This window comes from Cynara cardunculus (genome assembly GCF_001531365.2).
Source record: "Cynara cardunculus var. scolymus isolate 2C chromosome LG 1, CcrdV1, whole genome shotgun sequence".
Lineage (NCBI taxonomy): Eukaryota > Viridiplantae > Streptophyta > Magnoliopsida > Asterales > Asteraceae > Cynara > Cynara cardunculus.
Genome location: NC_037528.1, coordinates 3,379,056 through 3,391,030, shown reverse-complemented (window position 1 = coordinate 3,391,030; position 11,975 = coordinate 3,379,056). Strand labels below are relative to the sequence as shown.

The 11,975-nt window shown below is 29.7% G+C and overlaps 1 protein-coding gene across 1 annotated transcript; it reads left to right on the top strand.

Annotated features, from left to right (window-relative positions):
• The first annotated feature begins 8,480 nt into the window (after positions 1–8,480).
• LOC112501416 (transcription factor HHO1-like) lies at positions 8,481–10,241 on the top strand. The gene is made up of 5 exons (XM_025105049.1): positions 8,481–8,900; positions 9,001–9,077; positions 9,162–9,201; positions 9,350–9,449; positions 9,665–10,241. The coding sequence occupies exons 1-5, from the start codon at positions 8,534–8,536 to the stop codon at positions 10,203–10,205; spliced, it is 1,125 nt and encodes a 374-aa protein (XP_024960817.1). The 5' UTR covers positions 8,481–8,533; the 3' UTR covers positions 10,206–10,241.
• Positions 10,242–11,975: the final 1,734 nt, after the last annotated feature.

Here is an 11,975-nt window from a genome sequence, read left to right as displayed (position 1 = left end):
ATTTATTTTTTTATTATAATTTAATTTAAGTTTAATAATGAAATAATTTATTTTTTGTTAGAACTCAATGATTATCATAATTATATTTTATATTTTTTATATTTAAAATGAGATGTTTATCTTGTATTTGATTGTGTTTATCTGCAGTTAGTTACACAAATTCAGATATAGGATGAAATCGGATAGAGATGAATGGGTTTAAGAGTTTTTAAGAGTTTTAGCCAAATGCTTTATAATATAGTATAGATATATATGTATATAAACTATTATTATGTGATTTGACCGATCACAATGTAGATAATTAATATAAAATTGTTAGATTGATAGCACATGTTTGAAATAACGGTTGTGACTTGTGAGTAATTTACCTGTACTAGTCTTAAAGTATTTCAGTTAAATTTTTACAAATCCGTAAATTTCAAGAGAACTGTAGTTATTAAGCATTAAATATAAAGTATTAATAGTGACTATCACAGTAATAATTATGATTTATATATAATCTTTTACTAGAGTACATATTCTATATAGACAGAGCAACAACAGTGAAACAAGCTTTATAACTAATAAAAAAGCCTATGCACCAAAACCAGAGCAAACAACACTGCAAGAATAACTGTATTCCAAAGATTTTGGTCAAATCCAAAGAAGGTTTTCCTGTAAGAAGAGAAAAAAACTATAAAAGAAGTCCAAAGTTTCTCTTTCGAGGGACCCCAACCAGATGCAGTTTTCGACCCTTGATTCTTGTTATATAATGTGAATCTGTAATTTTGTAATTTAAATATTTAGATAGTTTTTATTGTAATTAGGAGGCTGAAAAATTAGTTTGTATGATTGTATTAACGTTTTTCTTAAAAAAATAATTGATTATCCTTGTGTCAACCGACGAGAACCATGTGAAACAAGGAGTACAGTTATTCACACGGTTCTGGCGAAAAAGCCAAGTATATCAGGTTTAAATTCATATTTTCTTTTTGAATTTCGTTCAGGCTGACTCTCGACAGGACACATATACATGAACCCACTTTGAGTCGGGTCATAACTCCAGTAGCCAATGAGTATTCAATACATTCAGTCATCAAGATAGAAATGCATGTAAGTGTAAGTTTATGACAAGTGTACAATTTTATTTTATTTTATTAACCTAGATATCCAACATGCTATGTGAGTCGATTAATCCCAGGACAATCACCTGCTTTGCAGATAGACCGGAGTCACCGCATTTTACTTACATATAAATTTGAATTTTTCAAAAAAATTATATTAATATTTTAAAATAGAATTTTAGATCTTGTTATCTTTAATAAGTGCACAACTAGTAATTATAAATGTAAAAAAAAATATATTTATAGAAATTCGTTTTTTTAATTTTTTTTAATTCTTATTAATTTATTAACGGATGACCATGACATGTAATGTATGATGCACATGACAAACACACCGACATACATCCTTCTCTTGATCCGCATATACAGCTTTCCCCACTTCATTTTTAATTGTTAAGAGTAAACTACCATTTTAGTCCCTGTGGTTTGTAAATGATTGCGATTTTAGTCCATATAGTTTCAAAAATATAATGTTTATTCTAATAGTTTGTAAGTGTTTCTTTTTTCATCCCTGAGACTAACTCTGTCAAAAGTTTTTGTTAGTTAGTGACAACCATGAGGACCAAAAGTGCGACCTACTCTATTAATTATTAACAGAGAATTTTTGACCGAGTTAATTTTAAGGACGAAAAGAGAAACAAATTACAAATCATAAGAATAAAAATCATAATTTTAAAAATACATGGATAAAAATCAGTCATCAACAACTATTTTGGTTATTTCTAAGACATAAAATTTGTACATTATTTTTAGCATTAAAATTGCATGTGAGAATCAAAATAGAAATCTAAAAGAGCGTTTACTTCATACAATGAAATCTTTTGAAATTGGAATGCATCAAAAGAATTGGAATTTGTATGGATTAAAAAGACATTCAGTTAAACTTACGTACGTGTTCGGTTCATAGGAATTATAATGAAATCTTTTCAAATGAATTAAAATTCACATGTTCGATTAGCATAATATAGTTAATTAATTATAATGAAATAATAATATATGACTAAAATATCTCTTTATAGTATTTTTCAAGATTAAACTATAAATACTAACCAAATGGCATTTAGCCTAGCGGTATCGTAGTCATTGTCGTCTTAGGAGGTCAGGGGTTCAAATATCACCAAATGTGAGAAGGGTATATGAGTTTATTTGTTGAATTTGTCGTATATAAATGTTATATATACTTCAAAATAATAATAAAAAAAACTATAAATACTACATAACAAAAAGATTAACGGTAATATTATTTGACAATACTTTTAATGGCGGAGTTTACAACAACGACAACAATAGTGGCGGTAGAGGTAACCAAGGTGATGATCATGGTGGCTATTTATTTCTTTATTAATTTATTTATGATATTAATCAAGATTTATATATATATATATATATATATATATATATATTATATAGAGAGAGAGACTTGGGATCATGTGAGACCAAAGGTTTTTTGTGAGACCCATAAGATCAATTATCAACCCTTGGATTAGATCTACAATCTGACAATTTGAACATTCATAAACGTCACGAGACTTCTAAATAATCACAAAATTGTCACCGTGCAATTTAAACCATTAGATAATTAACGTATAAAGTTGATCAATGAACATAAATTGATCTTACGGATCTCACGGAAAACATTTGGTCTCATGTGAACCCAACCATATATATATATAGAGAGAGAGAGAGAGAGATCAGAGAGAGAGAGAGAGAGAGAGTTTGTTTCAAATACAATCCATCACATTTGTACAACCAATTCAACCCAGTAAATTGAGATATTTATGGAAATGATGAGAATTCATTTATTATGATTTGAATATTTATGAAAGTTGAATATGGTTCATTAATTATGATCAATATTTTATATTATGAAATAATCAAAACTTCTATAAAATCACATATTAATCAAATGAAACGGAGAGTTGAGATTGAGTTGTATTGATTGTACAAATGTCAAAGGTTGTATAATAACCAACCCCTCTTTATGTATTCCATACCTTTTGAAAACATACTTTAAATATTTAAGTATCAATAAATTACATGTTTTATCTACAGAAATAATTTCACTTTTTATTTTTATTTTTATTTTTAAAGAAGAAAGAATAAGTGTAGTTTAGGGTTGACCTTGATTAGTCCAAAAAGTGGGTGGGTGCTCCATACCTACATCTTCTTTTCTTAATGATCTTCACAAGCAAATCCTCAATAAATAATTTTGAATCCATATTTTATAAAACAAAACATGATTGGTTGGGTTCCGATAAAAATAAAAGTTATAATGAAAATGGTAAGAAGAAATCTCCACTTTTGAATCAATTATAATTGAAAAGAAACACTGGATCAATACTAATGATAAATAGCATATCAATTACCTTCTAAAGTGTAATTCATGAATTATTTTGAGATTAAAAGTGATCAAAGATTTAAATCTTTTGTTACACTTCTTACATTAACTTCTAATATAACTACTATGAAATTTATTATATAAAAAGGAAAAGAAAGTATATCAAATTTAAATTTTATATTTCAGTATCACTAAAAATGTTACTGAAGTGTTGTCAATTGATGCAAGCAGGGTACATCTTTAAGGTTGATCAAAAACCTGTAAAGTTGCAATTTGATCTTGTGAAAAGATTAACATGGTTTGACCCGAGAAAAGTCAATTGTGTCGATTTTAGAATAAAATACATTTTTATCAAATGAAATTGTTATTTTGAGCAATACGCAAGACTACATATTAGAATTAATGTGGAATTCCACCATTTTGAAAGTTTTTTTTTGTGTTTTTTTGATTTGATTTCGAGATATTATTTTGATCTTTTGGTTGATGCGCTTTATATTTCTAATATCACGAAACATATACTCAAAAAAAATTCTACTTGTAAAAATCAGTTAAATTGATGTACAATACCCTTGATTCTTCGTAGGTCTGTCTGACGACAAAACTCTTATGGCATCCAAAATTTCAAAACTTTATGGTTCATAGATTTTCTTAATTAATATTTTTCTGTTATTTGACCATTAATCAAAGGTTTTTATTAAATTAATTACAAATATTTATCAAAATTGAGTTGAAAATCAAACTTCATACTTTTCAGGTATTTATTTTGGAACTTTGGGAGTATTCTTTTTCTTCTTTAAGAATCACAGGAATGCTGGAATTGACAATTCTTTTTCAACCAAAAGAAATTGCAATTTAATTTAATTTAATATATATATATATATATATATATATATATATTCATTGTATTATACATTGTTTAATAAAAAAAAATTAAATTTTTTTTATTAATATCTAATATCATTTAATAATATAATTATTTTAAAATTTAAAGTTACAAATGATTATAATTCATGTTTAAATTAAGTAAAACTAACTAATAACTAACGTATAAGCACCATAGATTTATTTATTTTTAGAAAATCCAAATTATATTAAATATAATTAAATAAGGAATAGGGAAATGTTAACCTTTTCATTTTGATTAACTTTCTGATTTTTTTTTAATATATAACTAATAAACTTTTCCATTTTAAATTACTGGGTGTCATTGATTATTTTTAACAAATAAATCATTGAACTTTAAAAAATTTATTATATACGTTCTTTAAAAAAAACTAAATGTAACTGAGTAAGAAGTTTTAACGTTAAAAAACATAGATCAATTTTACCAATCCCGCTGGGGTACCCAACGACATCGCACCCTTTTGCCATCTCATCATCATCCGCTCTCGATCACCATCCATCGCCACCATTGCCCTCTTCCATTGACCTCCCCTCCTTTTTATCCTTTTCTTCTTCTTTCAGTTATCCCTTTTTTCGAACAATTTAATGGAGTATGTATAGACAGACAGATAAAAAGAGAACTGAAAAACACAAAAAAAAACATATAAAAAAAAAGAGACCGATGACATGGACCAACGGAGGACAATAGCAGGGTGGCAAAGGGAGCACTTTTTTCTTTGAAACAGTTCAGATCATTTTGATAATAATAAGTTTGATCTGTTTTAGGTTATAATGGGTTACGTAACGAATTCCTAAAAATTTGATTGTTTATTTATTTAAAAAAATATTTAAAAACTTAATTATTCAAAATCAAAAAGTTCAATTATTTATTTATTAAAAAATTAAAAAACTTAACCGTTTAAAATAAAAAGATTTATTGAATTTTTCCAGATATTACTCTGATGAAAACCCGTTATTTTATTAAGAAAACATAAATAAACAGTTGGGGCAAAAGCTTGAGTTTGTGTTGATTGCCAAAAGTGTGAAGCATTTCGTTGATTTTATCTCAAGAAGCTCGTGAATCTTCACAAAAAAAAAAAAATTGCATGAGAGCTGTAAAGCAGATTAAACCCAAATGCTTTAATCATCACCCACACGAATAAAGAATTTAAAAGACTATATGTTCTTATATATTTAAATTAAACAAGAGTGAAACATTAATGAATTTCACTCACAATAGTGGTGTTTGATTGGTTTAAGTTTAGGTTCCAAAGGTCAACAGTGTCTGGAGGTCTCAGTTCAAATACAAGGAAGAATAAAAATCCTCTTGTGGTCATGTAGATTCAAATGCGATGACTCCGGCTATCCATAGAGAAGGTGGTCGTCTTGGAATTAGTCGGCTCGCATAGCGGATTGGATATTCAGGTTAATGAAAATTTGTATTTGAATCTAATTATTTCATTTTATGACATATAGAAATCAAAAAAAAATTTGAAAACATAAACATGTTAGTAATATAGATTAAGGTAAATTGCATCTAAAATCAACATATTTTTATTATAGAAATACATCTTTAAATTATAATAAAAAATTGAATTAAAAAAATTGCACAAAATAAAAAATTTTAAATAGTTAATTTGATACTAATATTTATATACTATTTTTAAAATTTATATTTTAATTAAAAATAAAAACATTATTGTTTTTTTAAAACCACATAAAATCGTATTATATGACATGGATATATAATAAAAATGAGACATTAAAATCAAGATATGTCTCGATATATTACACAAATATTCTTATGGTATTATAAATAAAGTATACGTGTGTGCATTTCTTATTATGTCCTTGATTTATGCCGAGGAAAATACCAAGAATGACGTAAGAGGGATTAGAAGTCCCAACTCCCCCGGGGCCTGGGTAGGGACAAATCCGTGATTTTCTACCTACGTTTAAATCTCATTTTTCTAATCTTTTCCAAAATTACCATCAGCTCCCTAGCTAACCCTCTTCTCTTATTGGCCCACGTGGAATTTCTATAAACACCCAAATAAAAATATATTCACTGACAATTAATTAAAAAGGAAAATGAAAAATATGTTATAAAAATGCATACAACATATATCCATATCATGTCTCAAATAAATGCTATTTTTAGTTAAAAAGTTTTTGGTTAAGAACGTAGTATATCATAAGACCACAATTAAAATGATTGTTGTTGAATAAATTTTATTTGATTATAATTGATGGTACGTATGCTCCTGTCGTGTAAGATATAAACATCGATCGTGTCTTTTAGCTGTGACATTGTTTTTACATCATATCTCGTCCTAATGAACAAAAGACTGTAAATTCGTCATCTAAGCGAGAAGTAAGACATTTCAGGAGTAGGATACGTGCATAGGTTGCCACAAAGAATAATACCTGGTCAACTAGCAATTGACGTTATTGAGCATCGTGTCCATATAAACATGCATATATATATATAGAGAGAGAGAGAGGAGCGATTAATGAAAACCACTCAATTTGTAAAAACCGTAAAAACCTCATTCCACAAATCATAATTTTTCATTTTGTTCATTTTTTTGTAATTATAAGAGGTTGATTAATCATTTTTATTGTGGAGGATGTTAATCATGGATATTATTATCTTCATTATTTTAATTTTAAAGAAATACATGAAACAGTTTCATTAAAATTTCATTAAGTAATATATGAAACAATTTCATAACCATATATGAAACAACTTCATCAAAAAAAGTATTATATGAAACAATTTCACAAGATTAAACAATTTCATAAAAAATTTTCATAAGATTACGACGGATGATAGTAGTTTTTACGGTTTTTACAAATTGGAGTGGTTTTCATTTGATCGCTCATCTCTCTCTTTCTCTCTCTCTCTCTCTCTATATATATATATATAAATTAGCTTATAGCTAGATCAACAAACATTTTTTATAATTTGAATTTTATGTTAGTTTTGAAAAACTAGGTAATAATGTAAAATAATATAAAAACAAATGTTGAAAAATATTTGATTTATAAAAGGGAAAAAGTGAGAAAAAACCTTGGAGCTCAACTTATTGAAAAACTATTAGGGGTTGTTTGGATCATGGGAACCGAAAGGAATTGAAATGTCTAATCTTTTGACCAAATTCCAAATAAAGTGTTTGGTTCATGGAATAAGCCTATGGAATTCTTTCAATTCCAATCGATTCCTTCATGCACAAATTTTACAATTCCATGGCAATATGTTAGGATTTCAATTCTTTTCCTACAGATTCCTTCCCTAATCCAATTTCATGCAACCAAACGCAATCACAAGGCATGGTCAAATTCCATCATATTCCATTTCATTCCCTCAAAGTCAAATTCATTTGATGAATTCTAATTCCATCGAATCCCATTCTACGAACCAAACGCCCCCTTAGAAATAGTTTTTTACTAAGGGATCGTTTACTAAATCTTTATCTGGTGTTTACCGAGTAACTTACCTTATACTGGGTGAATATATATAGTAAAGATAAAAAAATCTTATCCAATAAGAAACAAGATAAGGATCGAGATTCTTACTCTGTAAGTGAGGATGATGACTCTAATTACTAGGCAAGCGCTTACCTGGAGACACTATGGTTCATTTGATGGCCAAGAACCGATTATAAAGTAAGTGAAGATGATGATTTTTGTTACTAAACACTCACCTGATAAGTATTTGATAAACGACCTTTAAAACTAGTTAACAGACCGTAACTTTTCAAACTTAAAAGAATAATTTTTTTCAAGTTGGTCAGGCTCGATTCCATGAACAACAATAATAATCACCCTCATCTATATGAATCATATTTTACTAATCACATAAATATATAATATATGTATATACATATATATATATATAGAGAGAGAGAGAGAGAGAGATTGGCTAGATTGTTAATTAGGGTACGGTATTTTTTCTTTCCAATTCTAGCAAACTTTTGCTTGCTTGGGCTCAGCTAATTAAGCTGGCATATATGTTCTGCGGAATAAGTTCCAACTACTTGTCCTCTCACCTTCTCTCTTTCTCTCTCTCTGTATGTGTGAGAAAAGAGATCGATCAGAACCATATATATATATATACACACACACACACACACTCTTAGCAACTTACACGCCCAACAAGGGTTCCAATTAATCCCAACTGTTTCTTGATCAAAACCCCAAAATAGAAATGAAGAAAAGTGGTAGCTTTAATTATGAAGAAGATGCAGAAGAAGATTATCTGACCAAACAAAACCCTAGTTTTCATGAGATTGAACAAGTAGATGATGATGATGATGATGATGATAGTACTGAAGATGATGATGTGGAGGAGGATGAATCAGAAGAGGTTGATCACGATTCAAGTGGTGGTCACAGACCCAAAAATGGATCAACCTCAAGCATTACAGTTGAGGAGATCAGTGATAAGAAGGCTAGCAGCCTAGTTACTGGATCTGTTCGACCATATGTTCGCTCCAAGAACCCAAGGCTCAGATGGACACCTGATCTCCATCTACGATTTGTTCATGCTATTGAACGATTGGGAGGTCAAGAAAGTTAGTTTATTTATTAACTTATTTCATCTATTTATGTGTTTGATTATATATATATGTTGGAAATTAAATTGGTTTTTAGACTTTAAATTCGATGGTGCAGGAGCAACACCTAAATTAGTTCTCCAACTTATGAATATTAAAGGCCTTAGCATCTCTCATGTCAAGAGCCATCTTCAGGTATATTATAAACTTGATTTGTATATGTAGTTTATGTTGAATATGTTTCTCTAAAAATTCAACCACTTGGATTTGTTTCATCAGATGTACAGGAGCAAGAAGATCGATGATGGTTCAAATCAAGGTATGTGTATATATATATATATCTTCAGATTCATGGTACAAAAATGAGTTTGAAATTAGGGTTTCTTATTCGCGAAATCGATACTGAAATCAATTAGGGTTTCATATTCGATATTGATTTATTCGAGTTTTTGTTGTCGTTGTTTCAGAACAAGGGATTCTTAATGAGGGTGATGATCTCCATATCTACCACCTTAGCAAACTACCAATGCTCCAAAGCTATAATCAAAGATCACTTTCCAATTTTAGGTATCATCTAATCTTAATATATGCTTCTTGATCATTATTTGTTTCTAATTATGAAATGTATAATTAATTAACTTATGAGCAACATTAATTATAATGTAGTAATTAATGCTAATTAAATCTATGGTGAATGTATCAATCGACATTGGTGCATCAAGGAAGACACCAGTTAATTAAAAGTGGCTGAATCCATTTATTTTACTGTTTTCCATTTTCAGATGTCAAGATGGTTTATGGAGTCCGCAAACGAACCTAAACTATAATCCTTTCATGAACGGATTAAGACACGGAGTTTTTGGTTCAATGGCGGAGAGGATGCTAGCAAGGAACAACATCAGGAATGGTCATTCGAGTTTCAATCATGATCAAGCGAGTTGGAGAAGATTACAAAGCAATAACATCGAATTGGGGTTGTTCAAGAATCTTGAAAGATTATCAATGCCTAATCAAATTCGAAGAAATACGACTCAGATGGACATGAATACGATCCCTAAAGATCAAGAGCATGAAGAGAAAAGGGTACTTAAAAGAAAGGAGATTGATCAAGAATCGGAGCATCTTGACTTGAATCTTTCGTTAAAAATCAAGCTCCCGAAAGAGGATCATATGATCAGTAGGAAAAGAAACGAAGAATTCGATGAAAACAGTTTGTCATTATCATTAAATTGTATTTCAAATTCTAGCAGAGTTACAAGATCAAAGCATGCAAAAACAATGGGCAGCAGCAGTAGTACTGCATCTCTTGATCTGACTTTGTGAAAGAGACAAAGATTAAGTGAGATACTTTTGTACCCAGAAAACAGTGCATATATTATAATTGACTGTTCATGTATGTATATGTGTGTGTATATATATATATATATATATATATATTATATGACTAGTACTGGAACCAGTGATCTGGTATAAAGTACTAGTTGCATTAGTTAAATGTTGGTACTTGTGTTGTTAAGCAAGGAGTGTCAGTTTTTGTGTTGTTTTGGATCTCAATTGTCACCCAAATACTATAGAAAATTATTGACACCTTTTTTGGATAACTTTTTTGATGTCTTGTAAGGTATGAAATGTCAACTCAGAATTTAGATTTTGTGTTGTCAATTGAATGGGTGTTTTTTGTTTTTATTGTTAAGTAAGTAGTGTTTATGTTTATGTTGGTTTTTATGTTTTCTTAGGGTGTTATAATGTTGTCGTCTGAAATTGATTATATTAATCGTCAAAAAAAAAAATTATGTTTAATTTATGGAAGCGTATACTCACAAGCTACCGAACGAGCCATATAGACACTACACCAAATGTTGCCGTAGACAACAAATGTAAATTGCCTATGTTGCTTAAGATACGCTAAGACAACAAATGCTATTATATGTTGCCTAAGTTTCCTCTAATGCAACATATGTTTCTATGTTGCCTAAGTGTGACCTTAGGCAACATATAAATAATTCTATGTTGCGTGTATATATCCTAGGCAACATACTAGCCTATGTTGCCTTAGTTCAATGTTGGACACTCATATCTTTTTTTGAAATGTGTCAAAGTTTACTTAGGGCCTGTTTACTTGTGGCTTAATGAGCTTACCAGATAAACGGGCTTATTCGCACAGCCAAAATGATGTGTTTACTTTGGGCTTATTCGCACAGATCAAAAACAACACTTGTCCCCATTAAGCCCAAAAAAAGACCCGATTACCCTTGGACATGAAACCCAGCGTATCTTCTTCCTCAACGATCGGCCGATTACCCTTGGACATGAAACCCTAGGTATCTTCTTCCTCAACGATCTGCTTGCTTCAAATCGATTGTTGTTTTTGTGAATATTCATCTACATCGACAATCGGCCGATTGTTGTTGGGTACCATCGTCGCCCTCTTCTCCTCCAAAGAACCCTAATAGGCCCGATTGCTCTCTTCTTCTCCATGACAGTCGACGCTGTCTTCTTCTCCATCGACAAATCGACTTCAAGTTCCATATCGATTTCATGAGTTTGTTCGATTTCATGTTTGTTGGATTTCTGTTTGCTCGATTTCTGTTTGCTTGCTTGTGTTCGATTTCATGCTTGTGTTCGATTTCATGAGAGTGTTCGGTTTCATGAGTTTGCTCGATTTCTGTTTGCTTGCTTGTGTTTGATTTCATGCTTGTGTTCGATTTCATGAGTTTGTTCGATTTCATGCATGTGTTCGATTTCTTTGCTGCTAGAAAGAAACCCTAGCTGATTTCTGTTTTATCGATTTCATTCTCTTAAGGGTAAATTAGTCATTTATGTTATTCAGACTATTGATTCAGATAGAAAAGTAAACAACAACATAAATTTATCCAGACAGAAAAATTTATCCAAAAAGACAAATTTATCTATACAGAACTTAATAGAAAATTTGGTAAACAGCCCCTTAGTCAACATATATTCTTATACTATGTTGCCTAAGGTAAAAACATAAATCCAACAAAGTTTACTTAAGCAACATATATTCCTATTTCTATGTTGCCTAAGGTAAAAATTATAAATTCAACCCAATTTACTTAGGCAACATATATT